Source organism: Myotis daubentonii, chromosome 2 (genome assembly GCF_963259705.1).
Source record: "Myotis daubentonii chromosome 2, mMyoDau2.1, whole genome shotgun sequence".
NCBI classification, from domain to species: Eukaryota; Metazoa; Chordata; class Mammalia; order Chiroptera; family Vespertilionidae; genus Myotis; species Myotis daubentonii.
In genome coordinates, this window is record NC_081841.1 from 8,111,884 (window position 1) to 8,134,046 (window position 22,163).

The following is a 22,163-nucleotide window of genomic DNA, read 5'->3' on the forward strand; positions in this document are numbered from 1 at the left end:
CGAGAGGGTGCTGCCCGCCACAGCACCCCGCCTGCCAGCCCCGCCCCCGCGGAGGAGGAAGATCTTATCGCCTTAGGTGCTTCAGGAGTTTCAGGCTTTCTCAGCAGCCAGATCTCCCCCTCCCCCCGGCCCCCAGGCCTTGCCCCTCCAGCCTCTGGCAGGAAGTGGGCTGGCCCTGGGATTTCAGTCAGCTGCCCCCATCAGCCTGCTGTCTGAGTCGCCAGAGGCCAGAGCCGGAGCCCAGCCCTGGGGAGATGGCTGTGGTCTCAGCCGCCGAGAGCAGCGGAGAGAGCTCGCCGCAGCCCCATGTCGCAGCCAGGTGAGGTGTCGCCTCGCCCTCACTCTGCCGGGGCGGTCCCCAGGTACCGGTAGCGCCCTTGGGGTCCCTGCCACCGACCGCGGGGGCTCGAAGGAAAGGTCACGGGGAGGGGGCTCATACTGGCAAAGCCCACCCTATAGAGTCCTGCTGAAGAGGCTTGTGGGGTGAGAGTCTGTCTGTGAAGTGGGGGTGCTGGGAGGTCTCGGGTTCGGGTCCGGATTGGTGCCTCACTTGGCTGTGTAACCGGCAGGTTGGTGGTGTCCCCAGGCAATGTTGGGGAGATGGGGCGGCCTGGAGGGCATGCTCTCTCTCCCTTCTCCCGGGGCTGAGGCCTCCTGCCCTTAACTGTGTGTGGAGTACGGTGGGGATGGGGCTGCTGGGGGACAGAGCCTTCCCTGGGGTGCCCTTCCTACCCCCACAACCAGGATCCCACGCCTCCTGGGGAGATGCCCCGAGGGAAACAGCAAGGTGAGCTGTGTGTGTGGGGGGGGGGCGGGGGCGGGGGGGGGGGGCCCAGAGGGTACGAGGTCAATGGGATCCATCTCTGGCTACTGAGCTCCTGCTTCGCCCTCTCCCAGCCCCACGGGCCCCCCCATCCCACAGTCTCTGCCCCTTGGAGCTTCTACTGCCCCCGACTGGGTTCCATCCTGGGCAAGAGGCTTCTGACTTATGCCTCCGTCTCCTCATCTGAGAAAAGGAGTCATAATAGTAGCGGCTCAGAGCGTTGCCGTGAGGGTAAATGAGGTCATATCTGCAAAGTGCTCACGGCAGTGCCGGGCACAGAGGGGCTGAGTATTAGTCACCCTCCTCATCCTCTTCCTCATCCTCCTGTCGTCATTGCCATCATTATCAGCATCTTCTGACTTGAATCAGATGAGTTGGGCGGGGGTCAGCCCCTTGGGCAGCTCTGCGCCAGCCTTGGCATCTACCAGCAGGCGACCTGACGCCCACCTCGCAGGGTGCTGGTGGCCCCATGAGTCAGTCGGCGAGCCGGTGAAGGGCGCGGGCGGATGTGTGAGAACCTGGACAGAGCAGCCCGGGCTCAGCGTCTGCTCGTCCTCCCTGAGGCTGGGACTCTTCCTCGCTCTGTGATTTTGAGCAGGTTCTTGAGCTGAGCCTCGGTTTCCTCTTCTGCAGGAGGGCGCAGCCTCAGAGCCGGCTAGGAGCCCCCCGCAGACCCCCCTTGGGCGGGGGACTCCAGACCGTGCCTCTCCTCGGCCAGGCTTGTCCTGCTGGCACCGTGGTTGGGCACTGGCTTCCTGCACTCTCGCATGCCCTTGCCCCCCTCCTCTCACCTGGGGCTTTGTGCCAGGCCCTGTCCCGGGCACGGGCTGCCTGCTGACACCCTCCAGGGGCTGACGGCGCCTGTGCCCCGGGTCGTGATCTAGCGACTAAGGGGAACAGTGGGGCTTGCCGGGAGAGCCCTTTGGCTGGGCTCTGCACTCTTTGGGGTCCCAATCCCGTGCCCTGAAATATGTGGAGGCTCCAAAGAAAGAAGCAACCAACGCCCCCCTGGGGAGCTCACCCTTCAGGGGGCACGGTGGGCCGTGCAGGGAGGAGCCCATCGGTACCTCTCTGAGCTCCTTCCCGCATCAGGCCTGATGCCGGCAGCTGGTCTGTGCGGCCCCGTGCAGGGGGGCTGTCGGCCTTACCTCTGGGACCAGGGTCTGGGACAGGGGCTGGGCAGGGTGGAACGGCGTGAGAGAACGGGCCTGGGGATGGGGTGCGGGGATTGGATCCCAGCTCGGCCCCTTCTGTGCACGTGACCTTGGACGGGCTAATGACGTGGGCCGTTGGCTTCCTCATCTGTGTAAGGGGGTGATACAAGCGCCCCCCAAGCCCCTGGCGGCTCAGAGATGAGATGAGCCCGTGTACCAAGCCCCTGGCGAACACGCGCGCTCAGCACACACGGGTATTGTCATGAGGTGGCGGTATGAGTTATTGATGAACTGGCTCAGTGGGTGGGAGGATAGACTGGGGGCAGTTACAGGAGGGGCCCTGCCTGGGCTCGGGGCAGCCCGTCCTCTCTCGGGCCCACGTCTGCCCCTTATCAGCCGGGGGCCTTGGGTGACTTCACATCTCTGTGCCTCGGCTTCCTCATCTGAAAACAGCGATAATAGGAGTATTTCCGATGCTCTTGTTGCTGCACTTAAAGTTTCAGCAGAGCCCGGCACGTCGGAACGCCTCGACGAGTGGTGCCCGTGTGGTTAAGGGGGCAGCCGGGGAGGGAGGGGTGGGCTCTAACCCCAGCTGTGCTGGCCTCCCTGGTGGACCTGAGCACACCTTTCCCTTTCCTGGGCCTCAGTTTCCCCATTTTGAACAAGGGCTGGCTTCCTCAGAAGCCCTTTCAGCAATGACGACGTGCAGGCCCCTGACTCTGACGGGAGACGCATGTGTGGGGCAGAGGGACCTGCAGGCACAAAGGCCGTGAGGCTGGGCCGGGTGGCATGGTGGCGAGCAGACCCGCACACCCTGCGTGGGGCAGGGTGGGTGCTCACGGCGCTCTCTCCTCTCTTCCTCCCTCCAGGGCTCCCTTCCCCAGCCCCCGCCTGTGGATGTGATGGCGGCTCCTGCTCTGTCCTGGTGTCTGTCCCTCCTCGCCTTCCTCCTGCCCCCGGCCATCCCTCGGGCATCCACCGCGGTGAATGGTGAGGATCCTGGCATCTGGACAGCGGTGCTCTCCTTTCGGAAGGAGGCCAAGGCCCTTCTAGACGGCGGGCCCTACTTCTTGGCAGAAGGGCCGCCATCAAGGGCAAGAGGAGGGAGAAGGAAGGCAGGAGCCATGGGGCCACCTTCCCCCTTCCCCCTCTGTCCTGCCCCCACTGCGCCCACATGCCTCTCCAAGCCACAGCAAGACACTGGCATCTCATCCCTGTCCCGTCTCAGCCTTGCAGCCTCCAGGGCTCAGTGTTGTCCTCTCTGAAATGGGCCACTAACCCCTTCTCTGCCCTCCAGCGTTGTTTAGCTTCTCATCTGGTGGCCTGAGGGCCCGGAGCGGGGATGGTGGGTGGACCCTGAGGGCAGGGCAGCGGGGCCCCTGCAGCCAGCACTCACACCTCCTCTTGCTGGCAGACACTTCCACGCTCACCTGCTTCTACAACTCGAGGGCCAACATCTCCTGTGTCTGGAGCCGGGATGGGGGCCTGCAGGCCACATCCTGCCGCGTCCACGCCCAGCCTGACAGTCGGTGAGTGGGGTCGCTGGCCAACCCGCAGACTCCCAGGACGGCGGGATCTTACAATCACTGACGCTTACACTCCGGAACCCTCACTGTCAGACTCCCAAATATCTGCGCCTTGAGAATCTTGGACGAATGGGCCCCACAGACTCTTGCTACCACAGGAGTCTGGGAAATTCAGGAGTCTGATGTTTAGACTCCTGGAACCTGGGTGGGAGTGGGTGGGGGGGGGTCCAGGCTGGGGATGAGCTGGACAGGGTAGACTCGGGCTTCTATCCTGAGGCTGGACTTGACTTTGGAGGAGAGGGGGAAGGAAAGGGGGCTCCCCAAGCTTCGGGAGGAACCGGGGGTTTGGGGAGAGCCCTATGGCAGCTGTGGGGACGGGACTTGGGAGTGGTGGGGAGCTTGGGGCGGGGGCTGTGAAGGGATTGCAGGGTGCACACCGCCTGCTGACAGCAGCAGAGGCCCCTGTGGGTGGGGTCCGTGAAGCTGCCAAGGCCCCGCCAGGCCCCAGGGGAAGACTGCTGGGCTTCGGTGCGGAGGCCGGGTGTCCGGACAGGCTGGTCTAGATCATGCTGGCTGCTGTGGGCCGGCCGCAGCGGTGCTCATGGCGGGAAGGAGAGCAGATGCAGGAATTGGCACCCTGTGAGGTTGGCATAGAGCATCTGCGCAGACCAGCCTGGCTGCATGGGGGCCACCCCGCGGGCTGGCGCCAGGGCCCCTCCCTTTCTTCTAAGCAGCTCCTTTGCCTTGAAAGGCCCTGGAACAAATCCTGTGAGCTGCTCCCAGCGGGCCCGGCATCCTGGTCCTGCAACCTGATCCTGGGATCCCCGGATGTGAGTATCTGTCGCTGAGGGAGAGGACCAGGGGGAGGGTGGGTGCCAAGGGGTGTCCTTCCCGCTGTCTTCCCCGTGCTGGCGGGTCCGCTGCACTCCCGCACTCCTCCTCAAGTGGGGGGAGCACCTCGGAAATGGTGATACACATACCTGGCTCTTCCCGACGCCTCCCCCAGTGCAGGGGGGTGTGCAGCGGGTCAGGAGTGTGGGTTCCGGAGCCAGACGGTCTGGGCTCCAGCCCTGGCTCCGCTGTACACCAGCTGGGGGACATTGGGTGGCTGCCACACCCCAGTTTCCCCTTCCGTAAAACGGGAATGATAATGGGAATGAGAATGGGAATGACAGGGCTGATCTGAGCGTAAAGCACTTGGAACGCCACCCCGAGTGGAGCACGCTCTTTATCGTCCGTGGATCCTGAGTGAGTGGCAGAGCTGGGGTTGCACCCAGGCCTGTCAGACCCCAGCCCGGACCTCTCACCGTGGCATTAGGCTGCCTCTGGAAGGGTACGCATCAAATAATTGCCTGGCAAAGCCTCCTTGGCAGTGGCGGGCACCAGGGACACCCAGACCACATTTCCCAACCACTGCCAAGGCATATGCACTCCCAGGGGGCAGGAGAGGGCGGAGATGGGCTTGCAGTGTAGCGGATAAAGGCACAGCTCTGGACCCAGACTGCTGGGCCTGTCTCCACAAGCTCTGCCGGTGGCGTGGCCTTGGGTCCTGGTCCCCCCAGCTGTGTGACTTTCCTAACTGTGTGGCCTCAGGCAAGTCCATAGGCCTCTCTGCGCTTCAGTCTCCTCAACTGCAGGACGAGGATAGTAACAGTGCCTGTCTCCTGGATGCTGAGAAAATCAAATGAGACAACACATGCAAATGCTTAGGAGAGTGCCTGCCATAGACTGAGTACTCAGAATGCATGATTGGCATCTCCACAACAACAACAATAACCTATATATATAAAAGCCTAATATGCTAAGTGTCTGGCTGCTGATTGGTCGACCTTTTATTTGGTTGACCACTCGACCAGTTGCTATGATGTGCACTGATCAGCAGGGGGCAGATGCTCTGACCAGTAGGTTAGCTTGCTGCTGGGGTCCGCCAACTGGGGAGTGGGCGAGACGGGCTGGACACACCCTGGAGCCCTCCCGCAGTCCCTCCACCTGGAGGCGAATCTCCTGCAGTCTCTCCCCTGCCCGGCTAGCCCCGGTCAGCCCCGATTGCCCGGATTGGGACTGGGTGAGTAGGGCCGGACATGCCCTGGAGCCAACCTCCCATGGTCCCTCCCCGGCCTCTAAAATATTTCTCCTAATTAATTTCCTTTCAATGTGCACAAATTCATGCACCGGGCCTCTAGTAGTAATCCTATATAATAAAAGCCCAGCGACCCAATGGCGGAACAGCCAGAATGACTGGTTGACCAGTCACTATGACGCACACTGACCACCAGGGTGCAGATGCTCAACACAGGAGCCGCCCCCTGGTGGCCAGTGCACTACCACAGTGGGAGCGCTGCTCGGCTGACAGGGATGAGCGGCTGCTCTCGCAGCAGGAGCAGCTGCTCAGAGGGCAATCCCCGCAGGCCACCCCTCCGCCCCCCATGCATGAATCCTGTGCACCGGGCTTCTAGTATAATGATAATGCTACTGTTATCTGGGACAATCTGGCCCCCATAGAAGCTGGAAGAAGGCTAGGGCAGAGGGAGGAGTTCCCAGCTCTGGGAACTCTGATGATCAGGTTCAAGGTTTGCTCATAGTGGCCCTTCAGCAGGTCAGAGGGACTGTGCCTGGGTCCTGGGCATAAACCCAGCCCCCCGGGCCCCAGAGCGCAGACTCTAAGGGTGCGTGCAGCCGGCTCCCTTCTGCAGGGCTGCAGGGCTGCCTCTGCACAGGCAGGGAGGAGGCCGCTGTCCGCTGCTCACTCGGCAGCCCTCAGTCAGGCACGGCGGGCCAGGGCTCGGTCTCTGCGGCTGTGGACACAGAGCCTGGGTTTAAGTCTGGGTTCCCTGGCGGACCAGACCAGACCAGACCAGACCAGACGTGTGACATTGGGAAGTCCCTTAACCTACCTGAGCCTCAGTTTCTCACCTGCAGGAGGATGCTTGAGAATGGGCCAGAGAAGTGGCTAAAGCACCTGAGCAGCGCCTGCCTGCCCACCCGTGCTTAATGCCTGGCCATTTCCTTCCAGAAAAGTCAGGGCGGGGGTGGGAGGAGCCGGGGGAGGGGAGACTTTCACACTCAAAGCCCTGCACCTTCCTGGGGACCCCTCCTGCTTGCCCACCTCTGCTGACCTGAACTCCCTCCCTCCCAAGGCAGCTTCTTCGCTTTAGAGCAGGGGTTGACACACCACTGTGGCCCCTGGGCCACAACCGGCCCGCTGTCTGTTTTTGGAAATAAAGTTTTATTGGCACATAGCCACACCCATTCTCTTACATGTTATGTATGAGAGTTGAGTAGTTATAACAGAGACCATATGACCTGCCGAGCCCAAAGTACTCACTACCTGACCCTTGAGAGAAAGTTTGCCGACCTCGACCGTAGACAGTGCGGGTGTGCGGTGGGGCTCCACCTGCATTGCCGTCTTGGTCTCCCCTCCTGCTCCCCTCCATGCCCTCATCCTGATGGCCTCCTCCCACGCCAGCTGCCCCAGCAACACCTCTGCCCCCTTGCCTTGCAGTCCCAGAAACTGACCGCAGCAGATGTCGTCAGCATGAGGGTGATGTGCCTGGAGGGGGAGCGGTGGAGGAGGGTGATGACCCAGGACTTCAAGCCCTTTGACAACCGTGAGTCAGGGGTCCAGGGGCCGGTGGGGGTGGGCCTCTCCTTCCCTGTCTTCTCTCTGGGATCTCACTGTTCCAGTCTCTCTATTAACTTCCACACCCACATCCGACAAGTTCACTGCCCGCTGCCCTGGGATGAAGTCCTGGCTCCTTACCCCGGCACTCAAGGCCCCTGGGGAATCACCTGGCTTCCCCTCCAGCACCCTTCTCTGTGGATACGCCACACCAAAGGCCAGCTCTCTGAACTCACGTCGCCTGTCCATGCCTCTGAGCCCTTGCACATGCTGGTCACGTGGTCTGGAAGGCTCTTCCCACCTGAAAAATTCCCACTCACCCTTCAAGGCTCAGTGAGGAGTCACCTCCTCCTGGAGGCCTTCCCAGACTCACCCAGCCCTTTGTACCTCCCCTTTCAGGGTGTTTATATCCTGGGTCACCACTGTCTGACTATGGGTCTGTCTCCCCACTCAGCTGTGAGCTCCCTGAGGGCAGAGCTCTCCCATCCCCGTCTGCAGTCTGAGTACTCAGCACAGGTCCAATCTGGGTGGTGCTCGGGAAGTGTTTGTTGAATGACTGAGTGCCTGGCCCCACCCCCAGCCCTTCCTGCCTCCCTCCAGACCTTGCAGGCCATCTCCAGGGAAGAGGTGAGCAGAGGGAGAGACCCGGGCAGCATTCTAAATGCAGCCCTGCCGTGACTGAGTGTGGTCTGACGGGCAGGTCCTTTAACATGTTTGGCTCAGTTTTCTCATCTGTAAAATGGGGACGGTTACCTGCTGCATACAGTCATGTAAGGAGTCTATGAGCCAAGACCCAAACTGCTTGGCACACGCTCAATAAATACTCGCTTATTGTTGTTCGTGGAGTTCTACAAAGTCTCAGAATTATAGAACTTGGATCAATTTAACTTCAGAATCATAAAATCTTATAGCAGATTAACAAGATAATTAAATTACATGAATGAGATGATCCATTTAAACCACTTAGATCATTTCTGAGTGCAAAGAAAGGCTGCCCTGATTCATCCATTCAGAGGACAATTAAGCGCCTACTATGTGCCAGGTAAAGTGCCAGGCACCAAAGACACATGAGAGGACAAGCCCCTGCCCTCAGCAGGCTCACAGCCTGGTAAGGGAGACAGAAAATGAAGAACCCCAAATAGGGATTTCATATGTCAGGTGGCGATAGTGCTCGGAAGAAAATGAAGCAGGTGAGGGGGGTAGAGAGGCGGGTGGCACCCAAGGAGGGAGGAACACAGGTGTAGAGGTGGAGGGGGGAGCACGTGTCGGCTTTACCATCTCAGCGTCATGATCCAGCTCCCCCAAACCGGCTCTCCCCTCCTCCCTCCCCCTCCAGTTCGCCTGATGGCCCCTGACTCCCTCCAAGTCACCCAGGAGGGGAGCCACACATGCAACATAACCTGGACCGTCCCCCAGTCCTCCCACTACATTGAAAGACACCTGGAGTTTGAGGTCCGGTCAAGGTCCCTGGACCACAGTTGGGAGGTGAGTACAGGGCCCAGCCCGACCTGCCCTGATTACTACGCTGGTCACCCTGTCCCTCTTCCATCTCTGCAAAAGCGTGAGAGCCCCAGGCAGCCCTGCTGCTCCTCTGTACTGCCTCCTCCCTCCCTCCCTCCCTCCCTCCCTCCCTCCCTCCCTCCCTCCCTCCACGTGACCCTGACAACCCAGGGCTCCAGCGGGTGGCAGATTCCAGGCTGCACTAGGGAGGATTTACAAGCCAAGAGGCAGGCGCCTTCCCTCTGTGAGGTGTCAGAGGCCTGGGACGCCACCTCTCAGCTCCTCAAATCCACAGGGGTCTGTGCTCATTCACTCACTCACTCCTTTATTCACTCACTCAGTCACTCAACAAACATCTCCTGATTGCCTACTATGTGTTGGATGCTGGGGAGGGAGTGGGGGCCAGACTGGCGAGTTCCCACTCTCAGGAAACTCACATGTATGTGTGTGGGGGGGGGGGGAGTGGGGAGGCAGGCAAACACGGAAACAGGAGACTGTGGCATATTGGTAAAAGTTATCAAGAAAAAGGCATGCGATAACACTTCTAAGAGGGCCTGGGACCAGGAGAGGCTGCTCTGAGGTCTGAGGGTCCAGAGGAGCTGACCCTGCAGAGACCTGGGGAGGGTTTTCCAAACAGAGGAAGCAGCCGCTGCAAAGGCAAACGCTGCCTGGGGAGGAGTGGGGTGGGGGGGGGGGAGGAGGGGCCGGGGAAAACCAAAAAGAGGATGCAGAGGTGGGAGAGGTAGCAGGGCCACAGCCTCAGGCCTGAGAGGTGGTGGGAGCTCAGACCTGGGGCAGGGAGGACAGGAGAGGAGGGGAAGGGTCCCCGATGGGTCCTGGCGGTGGAACCAGTTGATTGACAGATGGCTTTGGATGGAGGGGATGAGTGAGAGGGAGGGGTTTAGGATGACCCCAGCAACTGGGTAGTCAGGGAGTCTTTGAGGAGGATGGGGTAGGAGTGGAGGAGGGAGGGTGGTGGGGGGGAGAAAGGAAGGCTTTCTCTGCTTTGCTCCGCCTCCTGGTCAGCCCTGCCATGGGAGGGGGGGTGGGCAGTGGGGGCGGGCAGTGGGGGCCCCTTTGCGCTGACCGTCCTGTCTCTGCCCCAGGAGGCCTCCCTGCTGACCCTCAAGCAGAACCAGCAATGGATCTTCCTGGAGACACTCGCTCCAGACACCGCCTATGAGCTTCAGGTGCGGGTCAGGGCCCAGCGAGGCAGCCTCCTGACCTGGAGCCCCTGGAGCCAGCCCCTGGCCTTCAGGACGCGGCCCGAAGACCAGCTCCTGGCCGGGAGGAGGCCTGCCGGTACGATGGAGCCAGACAGGAAGGGGTGTGGGTCTTGGACGGCTGGTGAGGGAGGCCTGGGGCTGAGGCTACAGGGCTCAGCTGTCATCATTAGCTCACTTGATGTGACCCTGCAGTGTGAGCAGCGGGGGCATAATTGTGCCCATTTTACAGATGGGAACAGGGACTCAGGGAGGGCATGGGGTTGCTCAGAGCCCTGTGAGTTAGTGGGGAGGCCAGAGAGGCTCTTTTCGCTTTCTCCATCCTGAAACCGCAGACTCCTGGTGTTTTCCAGGGTTGGGGTGGGCTGCTTTCACCTCTCAGCCTCAGTTTCCTCATCTGTAAAGTGGGTACTGTGACACCGGGGCAGGGCTGCTGGGATGAAGGCACACGGTGCCCATTGTGGGCCTGGCTGGGCAGCCGGAGGCTGTGAAGGCCAGGGGGCAGACGTTGGCCTGTCCCTCAGCACAAGTTGGGGGTGGGGAGGTGTGGGAGTGATCTGGGTGAGTCGGGGCACTTCTCTAACTCCTCTCCTGCTTCCCCTCCCACCCGCCAACAGCCTCTTCGTTGGGCCACATCCTCGTGGGCCTCTGCGGTGCCTTGGGCTTCATCATCGTAGTCTACCTGCTGGTCAACTGCCAGTACCTCGGGCCATGGTAAGAGCGCTGGCATCCCCGTCTGTCCTGCGTGCTCCTGTGTGACACCCGCCCCCCCGCCTGCCGCCCCCTTGCTAGGTCACACTCTGGGCTGAGCCCCTCTGTCTTGCCAGGAGTCTGCACTGCCGAACACCAGGCCTTTCCCTGTGGTCCACCCCCAAAGGCAGAACCAGCCTGATGGGAATTGGGGGGCAGGGAGAGTCCACAGGGGGCGGGGAGGGGGACGGCCCCGAGCAATACTCTCAGGAGTCGCGTGTGTGTGTGTGTGTGTGTGTGTGTGTGTGTGTGTGCACGCCAGCTCTTGTGTGTGTAGGTCCTCGTGGCTCTGTCCGGATCTGGGCATTCATTCATTTATTCCTTCATTTACTGAGTCCAGCTCAGGGCCGGGCAGGGCGCTGAGAGCTGAGACACAAGGCTAGCCACGTGCACGTGATCCCATCTTCCTGGAAGGAAGGCGGATACCTGTCAGTCACGCACACACATGTATAACGACACCCTGTGGTGAGGATGGGAAGGAAGGTGCTGGAAGCAGGAACGTCAGCTGGGAGGGGACACTTCCCCGAGGAAGCGATGACTCCCTTGAAATCTGAAGGAAGAGCTAAGGGGGTGGGGCGGGCAATGGGGAGAGGAGAGCAAACAGCATGTGCAAAGGCCCTGGGTGGGGAGGAGGCAGGAACGTTTCAGAAACAGGGCGCAGAGAGGCGGTTGCCACGGAGACCAGAAAGGGTGGGGGAGAGGGCTGGGCATGTGGGCAGCAGCCGGGCTCTCTGGGGTCTCGAGGCTGTGGCATCCACTTCCACACAGATGCCCGCAGACCCAGGGCACTCAGACTGGAATTCGGCCCACACTCCCCTCTCCCCACACCAGGCGGCCCTGGGCAAGGCACAACCCGGGCCACCAGCCCCGACAGCCCCGACGAGGAGGCCCCGATCTGGCCTCTGGCCTGACCCCCTCCTCCTGTGCCGGGGTCCAACCCCAGCGGGTCCAGGGGTTCCCCAAAGGTGTGGACGGAGTCGGCGAAGAAGGAATGTCACGGAGACAGCGTTCAGTTGATCAGCAGCCTAGCCAGGATCTCCAGCCCGGATCTCCAGAGAGGTTCTGCTTCGGATCTCCAGCGAGGTTCTGTAGCCATGTTCCCTCGCTAGGTTCTCCAGCCAGGTTCTGTCCAGGCTCTCCAGTCAGGTTCAGTGTCCAGGTTCCAGTCAGGTTCTCCTGCCAATCTCTGTAGCCAGGTTCAGTCCAGGATCCCTTGCCATGTTCTCTCCAGCGAAGTTCTTCTGTCTCCAGGCCCCATGTAGGTTCTGTCTTCTGAATTCTGTCTCATGAGTTCTGAGTTCTGACTCTTTCTGTCTTGTTACAACTGTATTTATACCAGTTCATTTTAATCCTGTCAATCTCTATTACAAAGGTTAGGGTGTTTCTTATCTCCATTCCAGGGGGTAAAGATTATGTAGCTTAAGCATGATTGTTTGTAGTTAAATTGATTAACTACCCGCCTGGCACTTAGTTAAGGAGTTTCATCCCCTCCCTAACTTCAGGGGAAAATCCCTACCTGGGGATTCAACCTTTCTCGGAGAGGTGACCTTGGTTAAAACACAGCACCAAGAAGGTGAGCAAACATATTAAGAACCATATGCTATATATGCCAGGTCCCTTGAAACAGCAAGGATGGACCGGCTCCCGGCAAATTCCCCCTTTTTTATTTTTTAAAAGCAGGCATTAAAAAGAAAAACCTCAAATGCTCTCTTATATCCATTTTAAGAGTAGGATTGGCACTTTCTGCTATTACCTGAGTCCTGATCTATCACCGCAGGGAGAGCTTGCCAATCCTGCACTTTCCCGGGGTGGAAAGGCTGCAGTGGGGTTAAGGATAAGGCTCCTTGGGCCTACCTTCTCCCATGCCTCTACATTTACCTTTCCGGCACCTTTCCTTCCTCAGAAAAGCATGGACGTATTTCTTGTATAAAATGTTCTGTCTGACTGGGAGTAACCTTAATTCCTCTGCTAACAAGCATATATGTTAAAAGATCAATACGGAGTCTTTTTTCTTTAGACTCAGTATGGCACATCTTCTTAATCTAAAGATCAATACAGAGTCTTCTTTCTTTGGACTCAGTATGGCACATCTTCTCAATCTAAGAATCAATACAGAGTCTTCTTTCTTTGGACTCAGTATGGCACATCTTCTCAATCTAAGTTCTGTACTATCCACCTTCTTACCCTATTTATCCTCTATAGGGGGGTCTGTAGCACCCTGGTGGAGTCCTATCCGTCCCGAGTGTGGGGTTCTCAATGCGGGGGGGCTTACCTAAGGGAATCCTGTTCCAGGGGTTCCCAAAGGTGTGGACGGAGTTGGCAAAGACTATCCACCCTCTTCCTACGGTGGAGTCTGATCCGTCCCGAGTGTGGAGGTTCTCAATGGGGCAGCTTACCTAAGGGAATCCTGTTCCAGGGGTTCCCAAAGGTGTGGACGGAGTCGGCAAAGACTATCCACCCTCTTCCTACGGTGGAGTCTGATCCGTCCCGAGTGTGGGGTTCTCAATGAGGGGGGGCTTACCTAAGGGAATCCTGTTCCAGGCATTCCCAAAGGTGTGGACGGAGTCGGCGAAGACTATCCACCCTCTTCCTACGGTGGAGTCCGATCCGTCCCGAGTGCGGGGCGCTTACTTAGGGGTCCCTGTTCGGGCGCCATATGCCGGGGTCCAACCCCAGCGGGTCCAGGGGTTCCCCAAAGGTGTGGACGGAGTCGGCGAAGAAGGAATGTCACGGAGACAGCGTTCAGTTGATCAGCAGCCTAGCCAGGATCTCCAGCCCGGATCTCCAGAGAGGTTCTGTTTCGGATCTCCAGCGAGGTTCTGTAGCCATGTTCCCTTGCTAGGTTCTCCAGCCAGGTTCTGTCCAGGCTCTCCAGTCAGGTTCAGTGTCCAGGTTCCAGTCAGGTTCTCCTGCCAATCTCTGTAGCCAGGTTCAGTCCAGGATCCCTTGCCATGTTCTCTCCAGCGAAGTTCTTCTGTCTCCAGGCCCCATGTAGGTTCTGTCTTCTGAATTCTGTCTCATGAGTTCTGAGTTCTGACTCTTTCTGTCTTGTTACAACTGTATTTATACCAGTTCATTTTAATCCTGTCAATCTCTATTACAAAGGTTAGGGTGTTTCTTATCTCCATTCCAGGGGGTAAAGATTATGTAGCTTAAGCATGATTGTTTGTAGTTAAATTGATTAACTACCCGCCTGGCACTTAGTTAAGGAGTTTCATCCCCTCCCTAACTTCAGGGGAAAATCCCTACCTGGGGATTCAACCTTTCTCGGAGAGGTGACCTTGGTTAAAACACAGCACCAAGAAGGTGAGCAAACATATTAAGAACCATATGCTATATATGCCAGGTCCCTTGAAACAGCAAGGATGGACCGGCTCCCGGCACTCCTGGCCCACTCCGCTCCGGCCACCTGTGGCCTTGACAGCTCTGGCTCTGTTCCCCCGCCCCCCCCACCCCCTCCCGGGCCCGCTGCTCTCGGCCTCCACAGTGTGCAGGGATGTGTTTGCAGGGTCGTGTTGCCGCACTTGGTTTGTTTTTGTCTCGTTAGAATCTCAGCTCCTGGAGAGCAGGGACCTTCTCTGTCGGCCAGTCGTGTGTCCCCGCACCCAGCACCACGCCCCTTACTGGACATGCGATCGACATTGACTGAATGAATGATCGCATGTAGAGGGGCTCGGGGCTCTGCCCTCAGAACTGCGGGCTGATGGCAGGACAGGGGGCCCCTTCCCTTCTCACCTTCCCCCCCCTTCTCCCCTGTTCAGGTTCAAGAAGGTTCTGAAGTGTCACATCCCAGACCCCTCAGAGTTCTTTTCCCAGCTGAGCTCAGAGCACGGAGGAGATTTCCAGGTAGGAGTTCGGAGGTAGCGGGCCGAAGCGGGCAGCTGACGTGTGCCAGCCAACGCGTGGGCAGTGGTGCCCAAGGGCGGGGAGGTGGTTCCCACGCGGAATGGCACCTCCTGTTGGAGCCAGACTGCCTGGTTCTAATCCTGGCTCCACCACTTCCTGGCTGTGTGACCCTGGGCAAGTGATAGAACACCCCTGTGCCTCAGTTTCCTCATCTGTAAAATGGGGAGGAATATAGTGTTGCTGTGTGTACGGCCCTGAGAGCATTGCCTGGCCCACAGCTAGACTTACTGTCACCAGCCTGTTGACTGAGTAGGTCTTGGCAAGCAGGGCATGGGCTGGAATTCAGTCCCATCCCACCACACCCCAAACCAGATGCCCTTGGGCAGTGTAAACCTGACCCCCCATGCATGGCAGCCCTGCCCAGGAGGCCCACCACCTGCGTCTGTCCTAACGCCCTCCTGGTTCACTCTCCTCTGTGGGTACAAGTTCTCCCCGGACCACGGAGCACACACCTGCTCTGTGCAGATAACATGCCCTCTGCCCCGCAAAGAGTCCCTGGGTGGCTCCCTGGCTTCTCACAGATGCTCACAAGTCCTGCAGTCACCTCTAGCCACAAAACAGATTCATCTGGAAAGTGCTGGCCCACAGTCATACTCTGAACTCCATTCAAAGTTGTGGTCTCCCCCCCTCCCTCCCCCAGTCCACACCCACTTCAGGAAGGAAGCTTCAGGGGGGAGGGGGAGGGGTGGGCTGCCTCTACCACCCTACCCACCCGCTACCTCAGGCACCCTAGGTTGGGGGGAGGGGCTGAGGTGAGGGTGGAGGGAGGTCAGGAGGGGCTGGAAAGCCATCCCGGACCGGCTATCATGAGCTGGCGTTGGAGCGCTCTCTCAGGCTGGTCCGGGCCCCTTCTGGAATTCTTTGGAAAAGTCCCGAGGACTGGGATAGCTTACCTACAGTTCTCTCAGTGAGGGGGAATGCAGCACCTGGAAATTCCTCCTTTAGTCCTAAAGGTAGTGAGCTCCCCATCAGCAAAGGTATGCCAGCAAGCCTTGCCTCTGTAGCAAAACATGGCTGAAGGGATTCCTACATTGGGCCTGCTTGGAGGCTGGACTCGGTGCACGCTCAGTCCTCCTCCAGCTTGGAGTCTCCCTGATCCAATGGCCTGGGCATTTTGAGGTAAAGTGGGGTCGCTCCTAGAGAGCGGCAACCCTCCATGCCCCCGTGAGACCACCCCCAGTTACAGCGCCTGCCCCAGGCCTAGTGTGTGGAGGAGGCCCTGGGGACGCACAGTGTGGCTGGGGGTCGGGAGGCCAAGAGGGACCCCACCCTCTGTCCGCGAGTGGGGGGCCTGCCCCTCTTTCTCTCTATCGCAGGACCCCCAGCTGCAAGGCCACAGACCCACTGCCCTGCCCGGGGACGGGACCTGGGCGTGCATGTGCGTGTGTGCGTGGGCATGAAGGAGGACGGGGTTCCCCTGTGTCCCCCCTAATGCGCTTCAGGGCATTGTGGATGGAGGCCCCGGCCCAGAAAGTGGCTGACCACACGCACCTCTGAGGGGCCCCGGGAGCCTGGCACGCCAGCCCTGGCCACGGCCTGGCCTCTCCCGGCTGCACACTCAGCGCTGCTGCCTCTGTGCACCCACCCGACCTGCGCCCTTTCCCACTCTCCTCGTTGGTTACGCTTCCTGGCCACCCTCAGTTGGCCCTACGGTCTCTCTCTCTTACACCTTCCTCCGTAACACAAACTCCTGGCTTGGGGGAGGGAGTATATTTTGTAGAGTGGTACATGTGTGTGTGTATGTGTGTGTGCGTGCATGTGTGAAGTGTGTATGTGTGTATATGTGTGCGCGTGAAGTGTGTATGTGTGTGCATGTGTGTGAGAAGTGTGCATGTGTATGTGTGTGAAGTGTATGTGTGCATGTGTGCGTGAAGTGTGTGCATATGTGTGTGAAGTGTGCATGTGTGTGCATGTGTGTGAAGTGTGTATTGCGTGAAGTGTATGTGTGCATATGTGTGTGCGTGTGTGAAGTGTGTATGTGTGTGCATATGTGTGTGAAGTGTGTGCGTGAAGTGTGTATGTGTGTATATGTGTGTGAAGTGTGCATGTGTGTGCATGTGTGTGAAGTGTGTATGTGTATGTGCGTGAAGTGCATATGTGCATATGTGCGTGCATGTGTGAAGTGTGTATGTGTGTGCATATGTGTGTGAAGTGTGTGCGTGAAGTGTGTATGTGTGCGCATATGTGTGCGAAGTATGTATGTGTGCAAAGTGTGTATGTGTGTGCATGTGCAAAGTGTGGGTGTGTATATGTGTGTGAAGTATGTATGTGTGCATGTGCACACGTGTGTGAAGTGTGTATGTATATGCACGCGTGTGTGCATGTGCTTGTGTGTGCATGTGTGTGTGAAGTGTGTATGTGTGTGTGCATGTGCATGCATGCGTGTGTGTGTGTGCATCTGTATAACAGCCCACTTAGCTCCAGAAACTTGCTTTTGGGAGGGAGAAGCAGGCCATTTCTCTCCTGGCCCATTAATTCATCTGAAATATATTGCTTGCCCCCCACCCCCTGCCCCGGGCCGTGTGCTGAGGGCACAGGCGTGCAGGGAGGGGCCTATCAGGCCTGGGCTCTGGGACCATGGTCCATCTGCGGAGGGTCCCAGGACAGAGCTGTTGGTTTTCAAATGCACCTGGGGCCCCCCTCACACCACCCTGAGGGGCCCCCCGCCTCCCACTGTGTAGTGTGATTGTACCCTGTGCCCGCTGTTTCCACCTTCATTTTCCTTTTTTAAAAAATATTTTTTATTGGTTTCAGAGAGCAAGGGAGAGGGAGAGAGAGATAGAAACATCAATGATGAGAGAGTCATTTATTGACTGCCTCCTGCACACCCCGCCCTGGGGATCAAGCCCGCAACCCAGGCATATGGCCTGACTGGGAATTGAACTGTGACCTCCTGGTTCTCAGGTCCACCCTCAGCCACTGAGGCAGGCCGGCCAGGCCCCGCCTTCATTTCCTTACCTGACAGCTCCCTGCAGGTCCCCAGTGAGGCAGCAGGGAAGACTCAGCAAACTGCTGTGTAATTGGGGCTCCGAGAGGCAGGCAGGGACCTGCCCAGGTCACACAGCTGGTGAGAGCCGGGGCTGGACCAGGCCTCCCTGTTCCTGGCCAGGGCTCTGGACTCTGCAGCAGCTGAGAAGTGCTCTGCTGGGCACACTCCTCTCTGCGGAGGTGGGGCAGGTGGGAGGCCGGGGCACTGGGAGGGGGAAGCAAACTGGGGGACGGTTAGTTCCCCACCAGAGATACTCCCTGTGTGATCAGAGCCAGGCGAGTCCAGTGAACAGGATGTGCTCTCGGGCCTCTTCTGCCTCAGCATTGGCTGGTCGATTCACACTCACGCTAGTCCCTCCCGACGCTGATGTTCCACCCTTCACTGTGTCCTCGGTACCTAGGTGCCGCTAGGCTTATAGTAGGTGCTCAGTAAGCGGTCACTCATGGAGCCAGCACTGCCCCGGGCGCCTGCAGGGAGCCAGGAAGGCCTGACGGGCTGGGGAGCAAGCCAGTGGGCAGGCAGGTGGGGTAGGGGGCAGCCAAGGACGGCTTCCCCGAGGGGCAGCCTTGGCTGGCTTGTGGGAGGAGGCATCCCACTCACCCCCTCTGGTCTGTCTCCTGGCAGAAGTGGCTCTCCTCGCCCTTCCCCTCGTCCTCCTTCAGCCCCAGCGGCCCGGCCCCCGAGATCTCCCCGCTGGAGGTGCTGGACAGGGACGCCAAGGCCACACAGCTGCTCCTGCTGCGGCAGGACAAGGGGCCCTCGCCCCCTCTTGAGACCAGCGGCCACTCACTGACCAGCTGCTTCACCAACCAAGGCTACTTCTTCTTCCACCTGCCGGATGCGCTGGAGATCGAGGCCTGCCAGGTGTACTTCACCTATGACCCCTGCGCCGAGGAGCTGGACGAGGATGGGCCCGGAGCACCCGAGGGGTCTCTCCTCCCCTCCCTGCCGCTTCCGCCAGGGGAGGATGATGCCTACTGCACCTTCCCCCCCAGGGATGACCTGCTGCTCTTCTCCCCCAGTCTCCTCAGTGGCCCGAGCACCCCAAGCACTGCCCTGGGGGGCACCGGGGCTGGTGAAGAGAGGCTGCCGCCCTCCCTGCAGGAGGGAGTCCCCAAAGACTGGGCCCCCCAGCCCCTGGGACCTCCCACCCCAGGAGCCACTGGCCTGGTGGGTTTCCAGTCGCCCCAGGAGAATGCGCTGGGAGAAGCAGGAGAGGAGAGCCCTGGCTCTGGCCCTGGCCCTGGGGAGGGGTCCGGCCTTCCCTGTGCCAGCCCTCCTGGGCAATGCCAGGTCAGGGCCCCCACCTCCTGTCTGCCCCTGAACACTGATGTATACCTGTCCCTCCAAGAGCTCCAGGACCAGGACCCGGCCTACTTGGTGTAGACAGACGGCTGGGGCGCGCCAGGCCCCGTGGGGACTCTCTGTCTTCAAGGCTTGTCCACTGCTGAGCTCCTCAGTGTCCAGCTGCCCCTTGGACGCCTTCGCTCAGATAGCCCCGACCAGGCCCTGCACACTCAGCCTTCAGTTCCAAACCTCAGCTGCTGCTCCCTGATCCTACTCACTGTCCCAGCCAGGAACTGCCGGGGACACTGGCTCCCCCATCGGTCACAGGGTGCCCTGGACTTTACCTCTGAGACATCCCTCCTCCCCAGCCGACAGCTGCTCCGCAAGGCGAGTGCTCCTGTCTCTGGGGGTCTGCACGACCTCCTTTCGGGGCCTCCTGCCCCGTCTCAACCCATCTCACCCCCTCGCACTCACCCTCCACGGGGCAGCCAGAGCGCTCCCTCCAAAGCACAAACAAGACCATGCCGTCCCTGGGACCCCTCTGTCCTCAGCCCATATCCGGGCCTGGCCCTGGCCCTCCAGCATCACGTTGGTCGTTCCCTTCTGGAACCCTCTCAACAGTCCTCCTGAGCCTCGGCGCTCCCTCACGCCCCCGCACCTTTGCACGTGCCGTTCTCTGTGCCTGGGGTGCCCTCTCCTATCTCATCGAGGTGACAGACTCCCCTTACCCTTCAAGCGCGGGCTCAGCTTCCCCGGAGGGAAACACCGCCTCCCTTCACGATTCGGCGCTGGCGTTGTCAGGGTCGCAGGGCGGCTGGATAAAGAGGCCTTGTCCTTTCCCGTTGGGATCGCTGTGACCTCAGAAAGCTTGGCTACTGCATCTTTAAGGCTGCGGCACAAGTATGGACAGAAATCTCCCAGTGACGTGGACACCGGCTGGGTCCTTCCACGGAGCCATAAGGCAGGCTGCTGGAAAGAGACCCCTCCTGGTGGCAGTAGCCCACTCCTGGGTCCCGCCTCCTCCGCCCTCGGCTGCAGGGCTCTCTTCCGCAGCCCAGGGGCTGGCACACCTCCTAAAGGGCCGCTCCATTCACTGCACTTGACTCGGTGTACTTGGCACCCCAACGTGTTCCCGGGTGAATGGATGAACTGTCAGGTACCACCTTGCCTGGGCTTCCTGCACCCAGCTGCCTTCTCGCAGGGGGTGCCATCCACCTCACACCTGGGCACCTGACCCTTCTGAGTTCAGGACTCAGAGAGGCGAAGCCCCCTGCCCACTGGGTCCAGCATGCCCGCTCCGGGACTGCCCATCCCCTCCCATGGCAGTCCTCCCCCTTCTACCTTCTTCTCAGGGCTCCCCAACAGTCCTCCTGAGCCCCCACCACACCTTCACTTCCTCTCCCTCTGTCCCTGGTGTTAGGTGGGAGGGAGCCCAGGGCACGGTGCTGCCACTGCAAGGCAGATGGTGACGAGATAATGGACCCTCTCTGGTATCCACAAGGAGCCCCACACAGACACGGACTCCTTCCTGAAAACTTTGGCGACCCCCTCATGCCCCTGCCCTCATTAAACACTTGAATAAAAAGAAATTCCCCTTCCTTGTTGGTGCAAATCCACTGGCCCTGCCTTTGGGGTTCGTGGGTTGCCGGGGTCCAGCCACAGCAGGTCCAGGGGTCCCCAAAGGCGTGGACGGAGTCAGCGAAGAAGGAAGGACACGGAGACAGCGTTCAGTTGATCAGCAGCCTAGCCAGGATCTCCAGCCAAGTTCTGGTCTCGATCTCCAGAGAGGTTCTGCTTCGGATCTCCAGCGAGGTTCTGTAGCCATGTTCCCTCGCTAGGTTCTTCAGCCAGGTTCTGTCCATGTTCTCCAGCCAGGTTCAGTCACCAGGTTCTACTCAGGTTCTCTTGCCAATTTCTGTAGTCAGGTTCAGTCCAGGATCTTTTGCCATGTTCTCTCCAGCGAAGTTCTTCTGTCTGTAGGTTCTGTCTGTAGGTTCTCTCTTCTTAGTTCTGTCTTTTGCTGTCTTGTTACATCTATATTTATACCAGTTGATTCAATCCTATCAATCTCTATTACAAAGGTTAGGGTGTTTCTTATCTCCATTCCAGGGAGTAAAGATTATGTAGCTTAAGCATGATTGTTCGTAGTTAAAGTACCCGCCTGGCACTTAGTTAAGGGGTTTTATTCCCTCCCCAACTTCAGGGGAAAATCCCTACCTGGGGAAACAACCGTTCTCGGAGAGGTGACCTTGGTTAAAACACATAGCGCCAAGAAGGTGAGCAAACATATTAAGAACAGTATGCCACATATGCCAGGTCCCTTGAAACAGCAAGCATGGACTGGCTCCCGGCAGTGGGTCACCCAGGGACGCAGATTAAACCTTTTATTCCTTCCTTCCTTCCTTCCTTCCTTCCTTCCTTCCTTCCTTCCTTCCTTCCTTCCTTCCTTCCTTTCTTTCTTTCTTTCTTTCTTTCTTTCTTTCTTTCTTTCTTTCTTTCTTTCTTTCTTTCTTTCTTTCTTTCTTTCTTTCTTTCTTTCTTTCTTTCTTTCTTTCTTTCTGACTCGACTCTCTCTGTTTCCTGCATACTAGCCTAATGCCTGGTGCCAATCACATCTGTGATGTTTGTCACAACCCTCTTCCTTGACTTGGAGTCTTGCAAAGGCATGGACCTTGTTCTTTACAAGAGCAGGGAGAGCGGAGTGCCTGTATTTATAGGTTCTGCTCCAAGCTGATTTGACATTTTACACAAGCCCACCCCTTAGGCGACTGGCAACCTATGATGTGCTTTAGGACAGAAGCTCTGTCCAATCATAGAGGCCGGACCTGCACTGACCCATCAGATTTCTCTCAGCCTTGGGCATTTGAACTCAGGGAGGGGGGAGGGAGGGAGGCTCCTGGAACAGTCACAGGGAGAGAAAGCACTGGAAAAGGCCGGAGAGGAGATGAGCCCGCTCCTGACACAGATGCCTGCTGCTGAGGCGCTACGGGCCTCACTCAGGATTCCTGTTTCCTGTGCGTCCGAAATAAACGCCTTTCCTGAAGTCGCCTGAGTCTTGAATTCTTACCACGGAACAGCTCAATTACCCTGCCGCCTCCTTCCCACCTCCTGCGTGGGACACCCTGGGTGCTGGGCGTCAGAGCCCCGCTCCTGCCTGGACTTTTGGGTGTCCGGGGGCAAACTGGGGAACCGCTCTGCAAGTCCGTTTCCACTTTGCAGAGTTCTGGGGAGGTTACATGCCCAGGCCTTGGTCATTTTAATATTTTTATTGATTTCAGAGAGGAAGGGAAAGGAAGAGAGATAGAAACATCAATGATGACAGGGAATCACTGATTGGCCACCTCCGCACCCCCCCCCCCCCCTCACTGGAGACCGAGCCAGCAACC

General features: G+C 58.8%; 1 protein-coding gene across 2 annotated transcripts; it reads left to right on the plus strand.

The window, feature by feature from the left end:
- The first annotated feature begins 228 nt into the window (after window positions 1–228).
- On the plus strand, window positions 229–20,414 carry IL2RB (interleukin 2 receptor subunit beta). Of its 2 annotated transcripts, none has more exons than XM_059681632.1 (10): window positions 229–362; window positions 2,847–2,967; window positions 3,392–3,506; window positions 4,255–4,333; window positions 7,006–7,111; window positions 8,459–8,607; window positions 9,729–9,924; window positions 10,463–10,559; window positions 14,357–14,441; window positions 18,115–20,414. In XM_059681632.1, the coding sequence occupies exons 2-10, from the start codon at window positions 2,880–2,882 to the stop codon at window positions 18,874–18,876; spliced, it is 1,677 nt and encodes a 558-aa protein (XP_059537615.1). In that variant the 5' UTR covers window positions 229–362; window positions 2,847–2,879; the 3' UTR covers window positions 18,877–20,414. The 2 variants fall into 2 exon arrangements, with proteins under 2 accessions (XP_059537615.1, XP_059537614.1); XM_059681631.1 differs by having other exon boundaries at window positions 231–319; window positions 18,115–20,413.
- Window positions 20,415–22,163: the final 1,749 nt, after the last annotated feature.